Source organism: Trichoplusia ni, chromosome 6, assembly GCF_003590095.1.
Source record: "Trichoplusia ni isolate ovarian cell line Hi5 chromosome 6, tn1, whole genome shotgun sequence".
Lineage (NCBI taxonomy): Eukaryota > Metazoa > Arthropoda > Insecta > Lepidoptera > Noctuidae > Trichoplusia > Trichoplusia ni.
This window is the reverse complement of record NC_039483.1, coordinates 16811243-16824873: the sequence shown is the minus strand read 5'-3', so window position 1 is coordinate 16824873 and position 13631 is coordinate 16811243. Positions and strand designations below refer to the sequence as shown.

Sequence of the window (13631 nt, the reverse complement as noted above, 5' to 3'; positions counted from 1 at the left end):
ATGAGATTTGACGGTACGTATAATTATTAAAACAGAATACAGAAGAGTTATGTTTAAAAATTTTACGCTCAAAGCAATTGTTAACCTAAAGTACTTTCGTTAAACAGCAGCATAAAATTATGCGATCCTCGTATTAGTAACAATGATACCAATTTACTGTTCCGAGTTGACATCCCACCATTATTATTTCCATTAATCATTGGATTGCGAATGTTCCGCGTATTGTCCGGCTCCTGTGTGCGGCAATTCGATCAACACAAATAACGAAGGCTTACATTGAGTACTGACTTGTTACCCCCATAAACAACTGCCTCAATTGGCTGCGGGTCCAATCAACGAGGGCGGTAGGGCTAGGATCCCGTTAACCGATCGCTTTGCTTAAGCCTGTCTTCCTGCTGAATACGTGTAAGGAATTTCCTGTAATCGACACGATGTGTTTCGCCAATCAACATAGTAAGTTTGGTGTTTTATAAAACCCTAACACTTTGTTTTGGAAAACAAATAAGTATAGAACGCCAAAAAAATTACAATATTTTGAAGTTACTGATATTTAGGCCAAGTCCACAAGAAAATTATCTAAGAGCCAGAAAAAAAAAAAAAATTACTTAAGAAGTTTTAAGCTGGCCGTTGCCAAGGAAAATAAAGTTAGTGGCGTACCGAGCTATTACTCTATTAATAAATCGCAATCACCGTTCGACCGGGAAAAAGTTAACTTTAAGTTGGTTAGATGCAAATCCCCACTATAAATTGGCGAGGCGCGGACGGATTCGAAGCATTAATTTGTGGTAAATCGCGTGGAAAATGGAAATTTTGTGCAGCCTCTAGCTTCCAAGGCTTAACAAACTTAAATTTTCGTTTAAGACGAGAATTCCCTAATATTTTCAAACGAAATTGAACCTTACGGCTTTGCATTAAAGATGTTGTTTTACCGCGTATGGTGTTTCGCGATAGCCTCGACGGCGGAAGCACGATCGTGTAAGACGTGATGAGAATATTCGCAACGTTTTTAATGAGGATCGCGTTTTTTATTTACAAATATGACGTAAACAACATTATCTAATTAAATTCAGGGGGTCCTCGTCTGTTATGGGATTATCAACTTCGGTGAAATGGGATTAATAGGACGGCGAGAAGAAAAGTGTCATATTTTCAAGATGAATTTGAAAAGTTTCGCTTCACATTCTTGATTGGTTATCAATTCAGGTCACCTCTTGAACGATCAATTTGGGAGAACACCTTTTCTTGAACATGAAAAGTCTAACGATACTATTAAGATATGAGAGCTTCAGGCAAAACATTTTTATCATTATCGTCCCTTTATACTATTTCAGGTTATTAAATGTACGAGAATTTTCCCTTCACCTACAAACACTCCAGATTTCACACAGAGCCTCTAAACTAAAGGCCATAATTGCCTACAGACAATTTCACTATATCAGCCATGCCAGGCCATTATAAAACACGGCTGTTCTAATTCGGAGGCTTATTATCATTTTATCCATGTCCATAATCAAAATTCACGTCTCACTGCCTCTGAGTGACGTGCGACTAACGACCAGTCGCGACATTTAGGGTGCGTTCTGACTAACAGCGAAACAAGGCCATAATTATTATGTACGTAAATTGACTGATGGAGTTCCGTGTGTGTTTGCTGATTCGGCTTTTTTTCCAAGTGTAAATGGTATGCAAAGATTTGTTATTACAAATCTTTGTATTCTGTATGACACAACATTTTTATTGTAAACTAGACACTATTATTTTTTTTCGGGAATTATAATGTGTAAGCTTATAAAAGGATTTGTTTCTGACAAAAAATTAGAAATGGTTTTTTTACCTTTTTTTTGTCTATACTAATACTAAATTAAGTTCAAAGGTTCAAAGTTTGTAGGGATTCTGTAGTTCCATGTCCGAGAAGTGGCAAACAGTTTTTAGTTTTAATTTTTATCAGGCGTTTAAAGATCAAGGCACAATTTCGTCTACGGTGCCTTTAAACTTTATTTTGCTTACATATAAACTGATAAGAAAAAAATAGGGAAAAATGTTTGTCGAATCAACAGTAGGTACTCCTAGAGAACTTACATTGAGTATACAAAAATGTTTGTTTTACCACACTCGCAGGACATTAGCATTAAGTTCATGCATATATTTCGGTAGTTTGACTAACAATCTCACTGTTTGAAGAACTCATGAATAAAGGTCCCTGTTTAGACCAAACCTAGTTATGTTTGTGGATTTAGTGTTTTAAGACTAACGAGAATAATATACCATGAAAACAATAATGACTCATAATGACTTTTTAAGTAAACCATTTGTTTATTGGAGAAAAATCGATTGTTTTTCTTTGATAAGAAGAAAAACTTTTGTTATTCTGTTTAGTAAAATACAACCGTGATGATTGCATGCAAATGGGTAATACTAGACATAGTTTAATTACTACATATTTTTTCTTGTTTTACAGTAATGGAGCTTAATCTAAAAGAAAACAAATATATATCTAGTTTCCGCATCAAAACAAAAACCTTATATTAAATACAGTATTGACCTATTTTCTGTCGAAGCAAAAAGTTATGTTCCCGGCGGGCGTGAGTCATGCCGCAACCTAAACTGCGTTCGGTCACGCGTTTGATTCCCCGTTGAATCACTGTGTAATCGGTGTGGGCGACTGGATTAATGGGCTTTTAGTGGCCATTTTATTATTCGGAGTTGGAAGGTAACTTACTGTTTAGAGGTTTTATTAATTAGCTAATAGGTTGAGGAAATTTTGAGACATGCAAATTATTTGTTTCGGAGACGTTGCCGCGTTATTTGTTAAATAACACCAGGTATTACAGTTTTGTGATTATACAATTTCCATTCATTCATCGGCCGTTGTAAGAAGTGGAATTGGGGCCCTGGAGTGATTGACAGGCAACAAACATAATATTGTATGGTCGTAAATAGTTAAATTAATAATCGTACAAGGTTCTAATTGCACCAAATTGAAGTTTAAAAGTAAATCCTGCTGATAAAAAGTTATTTTTTTATATGAATTGACAATAAAATAAATCGTAAATAATTATTTTTATATACCCTCTAGTACGGTGAACATGAATCTAGTGAGGTAGCCAGCTAAGGGAATCCCAACAACTCACCAATACTATAGGTGCGAATGCCATCTTGTCAGTAACGATTTAAAATTGTAAGCCCTATTTTTATAGGAACAGGAACTAAAACCGCGTGACAAAACTCGTAGTATCTATAATTTCTCGTCACACAACCGCTCATGTTGCACTAAATAGAATTACTTGTCTATATAGTCAAAGAGACGATGTCCGTATGTCTTCAAACAAAGGGGAATTGCGTTTCGGTTTGAGACGCTCAAGCAAAGGGCTATCAATTTAGACGGGAACCAATAAAGTGCTTGCATCTTGCAGTTTCTTGGTAATCCAGTCAGGATATGTAGATGGTATTTTAATATTGTTTAGTTTGTAGAGAACTATGAGACTCGTCTTGCCGTCACTCATCTAAGGCGTATGCTATTGGGAGTGAAGATGATAGTCGGAAGTTCTCAAAGTGATAAATTTCATGTTTGTAATAAAGATTTTGCACGGAATTCGCGGATGCATTCGTACAGTCACACAGTCACACGTTATGGAAGTATTGGCTTTACGAACAGTTATTTAAGTTTCAATTAGTATCTATGACTTGTTTGGCAAGAAGGTGTATAAGAGCAGTTTCCGTTGAAGGCGTTTTATTGTTGTGGACCCCAAGCTCGTCTGAGCGCAGCACATGCAGCAGAACATGCCAATCGTATTACCTGCCTTAATACTATGCTAAGTTAATAGTGCAACGGTTTACTTACGTATCGGGCATGTACGCTCATTATTGTCGTCATTGATCGTCAGCTCATGATTAAGGACACTGGTTGTTTTCGATAAAAATCGTTGCATCTTGGGATTATGAGTCAGCTTCAGGAGAGATACTATACCAATATTATGATACCTTATTTACTAGTAGGTAAGGAATAAATAAAAGATGAAGCTTTCAATCACGCATATCATTTTATTAAGAGTGTTGTAGCTAGGCTCCCTTCTATTTTTCAATTAATTACACATTAATTGACAATAATATAAATTATCCTTACAATTAAGGGTACAAAAATAAAATGTAAAAAATTACAAACTATCTACACAATTATTTTACGGGAGAATGTTTTAATGAACCACTTAAAATTATAAGTTAAGCCCAAAATATTTTTAATACAGTTAAAAAAAACAGCATAAATTTACTTCAAGCTTTCACGTTGCAAATATTTATGAATCCAGGATGGAAATTAAATTAAAATAATGAAGTAAATTGTTGATGACAATAATATTAAAAAAGACAATTTTATAATGTATATTTTTTCTATCTACAACAAACTTCGTAATACATATCTAATTCAATAACTCCTATTAGATTACAAAGTCTTTCTGTTTTCTAAGATTTTTCTTTTATTTTAACAAACCTTACGTTTTATATGCACTATGCCTTATACACATGATTTCTATTGGACTTATTTTATTTATTTCAAGAAAAAAAAAAACAAATAAATATATTTTTATTTATGTACAAACCAAATTGCAATCGAATCGTGTAAACAGCTGACTAACGAAAACATTTTTTTTAATTTAATTAAATTTAGAAAACTGTTAGATTTTTATTTTACCCGAATGTATTATTTGTCTACAAAAAACACACTGTATATTATTACTACCAGTATTACTTAAGGAGTTATTACATATTTATTATCTAAATAACTATTTTAAAATCGCTATCAGTCTGATTTCAACAACAGTAATGCTACACAAATATTTATTTATTACTATTTACATTTACATTTTAATTTGCAAATTTATTTTTATTATAGAACAAGTTTTTAAAATAAAAAGCAAAAATAAAACGATATTGAACACCGCTATAAGAATTTATCGATTTATGAATTGATTAAATAATTTAATTTTACAAGCGCAGGCTGAATTAATTATTCAATTATACAGGGAACATAGCAAATGATTTGTTTCCGTTTAAATTATTTATGACTTCGGAATTTTCAGTTCGTTATTCAACTGTTATTTTATTATAATTTACGAAGCTGGACTTAACGTGATCAATAAATGGACATAGTGTTAACGAATAAACGGCCAATCAACGTAACGTATTTTTGGCATGTTTCCTTTTATAACATTACTTATATTTCTTGTATAAATAATAATTTAATAATAACATCTTCACACTAATAAAATTTGTCAAGACCGGCGCTGTACTGACAATTTGGTAAGAAGCTCTTAAAAACTTACACTTATTTCTTTGGTAAATCTATGTAGACCTTGCAAATACAAAAAAAAAACGAAATATAATAGACCTCAGATAACTAAGCTATCGAGGTTATTTACCAAGAGTTTGAATTTTTTCAATGCATTATTTTTATTTCACTGCAAACAATATTTAATCCGCCTCGCAACCCTCCTGCGTTTTAAGTAAAAATAAATAGCATGTATGTTCTCAAATAATACGTATACTCTTACATCTGCAATAAGCTGTACAAATCATAGGGCTGTCACACAATTTTTACAATTTATATTTAGGTTACACACAGCAAATCGTGCACTCAATTTAGAGTCCCTACATTATTTTTAATACGTAGGCACATTACGGGATCATAAAACAACATTTAATTCTATTAACATTTTTCTATGTTTTTAACTAATTTTATATTAGGACTTTATTCCAAAAAATCGTCTTTGGCGATGACTTATGTAGGTAATATCTTATACATATAAATCTTACGTTACAAATTCATTGCATTTATGGCTTTATACATTTTAAAATAATCAAAGTAAATTAGTTTCATTGCCAGATAGATAACTTTACACATTCGGCCAAATCGAACCTCTAATATTGAAAATTCATCTTTAACACAATGACATAAAACTCTTTTTCGGATTCTTAAGAGCCTGGTAGGTTTTGTCTTGTTGTGGATCGTACTATGTGGATCCCAATCCCACCTCTTAAAGTCAGTCTTCCACAGTTGTGAAAGTCAGCGTACTGCTGAAAGAGTCTTTTTGAAACAACTGTAAAGATACTGATTTAAAAGGTGTTGGTAGACTTTCTACCTCTTACATAAAAGGACCGGATAATCTCATGATTAATCTGTAATTTTAATCTTTTGTTATGCTTTATTTCTTAAACGAAAAAACACTGCTGATAACTATTTTATTTTACAACGCGTGATGTAAATTATTTCACACTGTAATTTTTACAAAATTAAAAATATTGTAATCTTATTCAATTTTATGACGAAGCGTCTTGCAGGGATACAACTTATTAATATCTTATGCAGTTTTTTTAATAGTTTACATTTTTATTTGCACCATTTCTGTAAGATATAATTTGAATGACTTTTCCCTTTAGATTTGGATGCGAAGTTTTGTTTCCAAGAGACTATCGTCACACCATCACATAGGTGTGCGTCTACTGAAAACTAAAATCTTCAAACACGTTTTTTCAACACCCAACTATGACTGTCATATTTTACATTATGTTATATATCCACCTTCCTTTGCATATTGTTTAAAGGGAAAAGTTTTAGGCAAACACATTTTCCTTTACTTTCCGTCAAATCTTGGCTTCAACGAAAAAGGCCTATTCATTTAAATATTACTTGCATATTTACATTTCTAAATTTAAAGTAAGTACTAGATATAACACGACCATTTTAAAAAGGTACTTAAAGCTACACTTTTCATTGTCTTTGGTGTGATTTCACTACAGTCGGGTTATACACTAAATTGTCTTTGTCACTATACTACTGTCACTCGGGCTGGAGCTGTCATCAAGACGCTGGTTCTTCAGATCCTGTGAACAAGTAAATATAATTTATGAAAATCGAAGCTCATTGTAAGATAAGTAAACTGCAAAATTTTTTTTTAACGTTGCTACTTATTACGAGTTCGATTAAGTTTTCAATAACATTTAACCGTAGTATAAGTCTTTTGTGAAAGCGAAGGAATAAATACGTTCCCCCTTTCTTTACCCGGGTAAATCTTCGTGGTATGCGGGTCTCATATCGCCTTACACTACCGGAGTGCTTCAACCTTCCCTAGTACCACGGGCATGCGATGCAAACCAAAGTGATAATTAACGCCCTACCTACTGTAACCTAATCGTTTTACATTTTTATTTACCTTTCAAAACAACAACCTTCAAAGAACTATCAGCAAAATGGATTTCATTAAGCAAATTTCCATTAGCTTGCGAACGAAGTTAAACGTAATAAATTCATACACAATTTAGTCTGACTTGGCTTTTAATTAGTCAGAGTGTTTAAATAACCCTTCACTTAAAGCTATATTGCAAGGAATATTAGCTTTCTAAATATGTTCTGTAAATTCATTTAGATTATTACTTTTTAGGTTACTGTTTTAAATATTCCCTGTTTTGTTGAACGGTTTTTGCAGTCAACAGACTTTAACATATAACTTATACTTTGCTCAACACTTTTGACTTGGGACTTTTGTAATAAAAAATAATAATATTTATTTTATTTGCCAGAAACATGGTAAGTACAAAGTTGTTACATTCATATAACATAGATCGACATGTTTCGCCATCATAGCGGCATGCAAATTACTTAGAATATTAACAACGCGCTGGTTTAAAATCCTGTCTGGGAGAAAGAGTTACGTAAACTAACTATACAAAGCCTGTTGTAAACCCCCTCTTCCAAAATTACAGACAAAATATTAAATTAGAGTAAAACTCTTTCACAAAAAAAAAGCTCCTGAATTTTAATACAGTCAATATTTACTTCACTTAAAATATGTTTTTTTTTTCATCAAGATTGGATTGACAAATAAATAGCTACCTTTCGTATTTGTCTACTTATCTTCTTACAACAAAGGTAAGACTTCACTTAGCATACTTTTCTCTGTCAAAGTATCAATTTACAAAAAAATGTTAAGAATTGCTTCATTTTTACGATTCTTTGTCACTCGCGCATGAAAACGGGGCATTATTGGGTTCGCGCGGAATTTCAAGCATTATATTTGAATGTTGTAAAATATACAGTTGCTTTTGGGAATTCCTTTGTGCTCTTCGGATGACTGTGAAATATTATACAGGGAGATCGTCGGACATTAAAAATGATGTTGGAAAATAGAGGTAGAGGAGAATTTTAGGTATACAGGACAGATTCCAGGTGTTTTAGTTCTTTTCAACACCTCTCTAAATAAGTACATAAATTTTTTGTCACAGACCAATTTTCAACCTTGGTAATGCTATAATTCCTCAAATGGTTTGAAATTGCGTAAACTCTATTAAAAAAAAAACTTCTTACTGCACATGCTAAATTATAAAATCAACTAGTCTAGTCTCAGATTAGGGTTTTCACTTTAAAGACTTCATGCGATATACTAGTTAAAGAATACAGATTTCGACGACCATCAAATTATTATTTGAGGTTCCTAAATATTTACTGAATGTTAGTACTAATCGTTACTTACCCGTGAAGTGACGAGTCTCTGTACAATTATTTCGAGCCTGTCACCAGCCGACGCAATCAGTGGCACTGTTAGACAACAGTCGTAGTCCACAGTCCTTGTTCCATTCACCTATAACAAATCAAGAAGTTAGTAATTGTATGTAAGTAATAAAAAGTTGTAATATGTGAATGATGCACGTATTTTCGTAGTGGAAAGTATGTGAGTAAGCTTTAGGCTGTGAAAACAGGGAAAAGATCTCTCCTAATAGTAGGTACTAGTAAATCATAGTAGTAAATGAGCATTTTTAAACATAGTACATGATTTTTAGAGGTTGCCACAGAATTATTAAACCGGGAAAAAAAATTAATCCTAAGTGAAATGATGATTACAAAAGGAAACGAAAACTTATGAAAACGGATTAAAAATTTAACAAGTTCGGAACTCGACCAAAACGAGTAAATAAAATATTACTTTTAGCTACGGATTATTACGGAGATTATAAAAATCTTTATTAAAAGGTGCCTTTAAAAATGAAGACTTAAACTTCGTTTATAAATAATGTAAAGTCGTAAACAGGGCACGACATTAGTTACACCTGTACGGCGTAATTGAGTAAACAACTTTGTTTTACGAAACAAAGTCTGAAAGTCTTACAAATTATGAAAAAGCTTCAGTAGTATTTGTTAATCATGACCGTTCAAAAGTTAATTAAAAACAATGGACCTTTGAGATTTTAGCTTCTTATTTTAACGCCCCATCGTTTAAAATACTACATTTAGCCCGTTATCAATTGGTTCCAACTTACGCTTGCAAAAAAATGTAATTTGAGTCTTCTATAATGACTAACCTGCAAAATTCTATCGTACGGCCTCAACAACCCAACGATATCAGCTGGTCCGCCCTTCCGAATTCGGTTGATGTATACTCCTCGTTCGTACAACCCGTCTGACACTGAGAAACCATAATCATCATAGATTGCGTCTTTGTACAAGATGACATGGTGGACGGATCCTCGGGCCGGAGACACTGCCTCAGTACTGTAGAGTCCTGGAGATTAAGAAATTGTTATAAACGGCATTGCTGAATAGCTGAATCGTTAAGAAAGGTAAATTGTTTGAAGAACAGATTTAAATTGGTTTTTAATAATGGTAAATATTAATATAGCGTATCACTGCATCTTTTTGTTCATAAAACATTGAAATTATAAAGTTTAAATAACATCCGGGAACAAGGGACGCACTCAATTTATGGAAACCGTTAATCTGACACACCACACAGAAAATACAATTTATTTACCTGGAACCTCATTTTCATATATTGGACTCGTCGAGAACTGGAAACTAGTTCCAGGCACGCCAGGTTTCATAGGTGATTTCTGCGGCGTTGTCACCGTATATATGCCATTATTCAGGTAATCACTGTCCCAATTAGGTCTCCTCGTTTTCGGCGATACGATCCCGTATGGACCCATCTGGACGTAATCACATTTGCACGAAGATTTTTCCATGTTATGAAGCTGGCAGTCCTTCATATTTGAGGTTAATATCTCAATTTGTTGGACATCGTCTTCTCTTGTTATGTTCTGTTTATTTTTCAGAGTATTTTCAGGAATGATACAGGTATTTTCGTAGTGGAAAGTTTTGAGTGAATTGTTTAAGGAATAATTTGGCAGTGGCAAGTCGTTGATGCTGTATGGAGCTGCTGAATTGAAGTTTGATGCCATTAGTTTGTCTTCGTCAGTTGGGGAGTACGGCTGCTTGTCCATCATTCTGGTTTTATCTGGTACAGCATATTCTATTACTTCAGAATTACCTATAACATACACTACATCTATTATGCATGTGATAGTGTTCATGAGGACTAACTGGTATCTTGTCGTTAAAGTTAATTGACAAAAGAGTAATTTGACTGAATAAAAATATATTTATAAAATGATGAATGGTATGTTAAAATGGATCTATTTGTTATTTTGTTATTTATTCTGGCAGTATGTGATGTATCTTACCACAATTAGCGCTGGTCCGGACTGGCGTGTTCTGATCCCACGACTCAACAGCGCTGTCGTTAGATAATCCCGGGCTTGACGTAGAGTGACTTGAGTCTCTTGCACTGGATTCTGCGCTTTCAAGCGACCCTTTATAAGGAAACATTATTAAAATTACTTTAACATTTAAAGTAAATATTGATATTTTTAACCTGAACCATTCTACAGGTAAATTTAAATAATTCTAGCTAATTTATTTTCATTACAAAGTTAAATTATACACCGAAGTGAATAATAAATTCTACCCCTATAATGCGTCAATTACAGCCCTATCATTAATGGAAAGCAAACCATAATTGTTGGTGAACGGGAAAAACGTTATTAGATTGGCTCGGAGCCAGCTATAGACGAAATTTCCTAACAGCTTTTACCCGTTGAAGCTGTCTTTAAGGCCTCGTGTCGTGCAATTTAATTGGGTAGTTAATAATTTTCAGAGGAAATTAGTTGTACAAAAAATAGCGGTATTTTACATTTAATTAAACTTGGCTTAGTAACTGAACGACCTACAAAATTTTTTTGAATTTTTGGGTCATTGAAGTAACTCTTTTGAAAATACTTTTGACGTAATTTACTCGAAAGTGTTAAATGCAGCGTCCTGTTTAAAAATGGGAACTTTCTTTGTAACAATTTATTTTAAGACCTTACCTGTGACTTTCCTACAAAGTTGCAACTGTACCCGTTGGCCACTCTGTTGAAGTAACTTGATCGCTTCAGACAATGGTTTGTTCAAGACACTTTCACCGTTTATCGTCAGCAGTTCATCACCTATAGCTAGTTTACCGCATTTTTCTGCGACTCCACCTAGAGAAATAAATTTATCATTTACGTATATTCAATTATTATTTCTTTGATTTAAGGTTTTATTATCATACCTTCTACGAGTCCGCTTAACAAAATAGGCTGCGTAACGTCTTCACTGCCAGCTATAGTCAGGCCCAAAGGTCCATTTTCTTGTTTGATCAGTTCCACAGTGAATACTGCCGTATTTTCATTACTGCCATGACTCCTCTCGCTTTCCTTAGCGCTGTTATTAGGACTCTCTGTATGATGACCAGAGTCTTCGCCGCTGTGGACTACAGCTTTGGTTTCTATGTTGCTAAAGCTCTGTAGTGTTAGCTTGGCATTGTGCTTATGGATATTAGACCAATCTTCCGTGAGGTCTCTTTTACGAATTTTCAAAGTGATAATGTCCTCTGGTGAATTTTGAAGAATATTGAAGGCTGTGTCCTAAAATACAGTTTAGAAGTTGAATATTGAGAAAACAAAACCAACATAAGTAATATACCTCAATTATACGCTGATAAAGGATATTCTTACCAGTGATAAGTTATGCAGTGGCTGTCCATTAATAGCCAGCAGCTGATCTCCTGGCGACAGAGCTCCGCTTCGATGGGCGACGGAACCCGGTTTGATATCTGATATCACCATAGGCTCCTCGTTGCTAAGCAACTTTTGTTTACATCCTGGGAAAAGCGAGACAGTAAGAAGAAGGTTGCAAACTCATCTCCAAAAGGGTGATTAGTTGGTAAAGTTTGAGGATTATGGTCATGCCGAGCGGAATGTGTGTGGTAGTATGGTAAGGAAACTCTTTGCGATGAAACCTACCATGATATGACTTATGAACGTCTGATTGGCTAACACAGCATTGCTGAGCAGCCGCGTTGCTTAGAGACGTATCTGCATAAAAATGCTAGCATGAATCTCTTAAAAGCTTACGCGTTAGGTCAAAAATCCTTCAATTATTGAATCTTATACTGTTTTAAAAATATTTCAAGCATAAATGGTAGATGATATTAAAAAGAAAGTTTACAATGTACGTACCAGTTATAGTAACACCCAACCCAGCAGTAGTTTTTGCCAATTTAACATTAAATACACCACTAGAGGCTTCAATAGTATTAGGCATACTGAATTCTATATTCAGTGTCAAATATTTAGGATTGTGAGAGTCATTTCTTCGTTGTAAGATTTCGTTGGAAACGTCCACAGTTAGATTTTCGTGGCCGTTGATTGACATCACTCGGTCACGGATTTGGATGCAGCCGGATCTATAACAAATGGAAAGGTAACTGGTTTACACCGGTGTATGACGAAATCGAAAAAGTCGAAAAGAAATCCTAAAGTTTGTAATTGATCCTTTCATAAGGATTGTTATAACGTTTTATTTAGGGCTGCATCAAAACATCTTCCTTGTCTACAAATAACATTTCAATAAATAATGGTTAGCTAGCGGCTATTCGAATTAAAAACTTCGTTTACCAAAAAATAAAGTACCAAATTGATTACCTGTATGCAGGGGACTGTGCAGCCACATGAGATACTACTAGCATAGCATTTTCTTCGTGTACAGCTAGTCCCGAGCTCTGCCCAGGTGGCACTTCCAGTTGAATGTTCAAAGATTCCGTTCTGCACACTCCCATGCTCATGAAGTTTTGAGGACTCTCTGTGGAAAGTGGTAACGATAAAGTTTTGTGCCTCAAAGAAATAAATTGTTTAAAATGCTTTTTGATATTATAAAATATTTTTTATGATTTATCTTGGTTATCTAAGCTCTTGATAATGAAATTTGTTAGCTAAGCTCAGAAAATAGGAACAAAACATATGTTCGGTAGTGCTAATTTAAATGCCAGAAATATATCGAAATAAATTTCGTCAATATTGTACTACAGCCACGAGTTTATTAGAGGTTCCGACTAATTAATTAACATAATGTTTAACATCAACATGCAGGGAGGATCAAACTAGGAAGTTGCACGTCCTAAACAAATATGTCAGGAAGATATACCAAACTTTGTTTTTCTGGAACAAATTAATTACTACGCCTATCCTTTTCGCTTTGTTTGAAAAGTTGACCTGATTTTGTTTACTGTGATTTTGTTTGGGTTTCAGTAATGATAGTAGAGGGACCTTAGTTTGATTAACTTTGTGGTCCTTCATTTGAGGGTTGAAAGTCCTAATTTATTTAGCCACGTGTAAGTTTAAAAACACTAATTAGTGGGACGATTTAAATTGAGAATTTCAGATTGGTCAATAAAGTTATTTTCGCAGATTACAGCGGTTGCTTTTAAGAGAGGCAGAAAATCGTT

General features: G+C 33.9%; 1 protein-coding gene across 6 annotated transcripts in view; it reads right to left on the bottom strand.

Annotated features, from left to right (window-relative positions):
- Positions 1–5358: 5358 nt before the first annotated feature.
- The window catches only part of LOC113495308 (glutamate receptor-interacting protein 2), a 233751-nt gene continuing 225478 nt past the window's right edge, over positions 5359–13631 (bottom strand). For 3 of the 6 annotated variants that reach the window (XM_026873977.1, XM_026873979.1, XM_026873982.1), the window contains 10 exons: positions 12832–12988; positions 12367–12593; positions 11863–12008; positions 11418–11772; positions 11191–11346; positions 10507–10635; positions 9798–10325; positions 9349–9548; positions 8523–8630; positions 5359–6876 (listed from right to left, as the gene is read on the bottom strand). In XM_026873977.1, the coding sequence (XP_026729778.1) occupies positions 6805–6876; positions 8523–8630; positions 9349–9548; positions 9798–10325; positions 10507–10635; positions 11191–11346; positions 11418–11772; positions 11863–12008; positions 12367–12593; positions 12832–12988 (2078 nt within the window). In that variant the 3' untranslated portion in view covers positions 5359–6804. The remainder of the gene's footprint in view (positions 6877–8522; positions 8631–9348; positions 9549–9797; positions 10326–10506; positions 10636–11190; positions 11347–11417; positions 11773–11862; positions 12009–12366; positions 12594–12831; positions 12989–13631) is intronic. The other 3 variants (XM_026873978.1, XM_026873980.1, XM_026873981.1) reach the window with 2 other exon arrangements.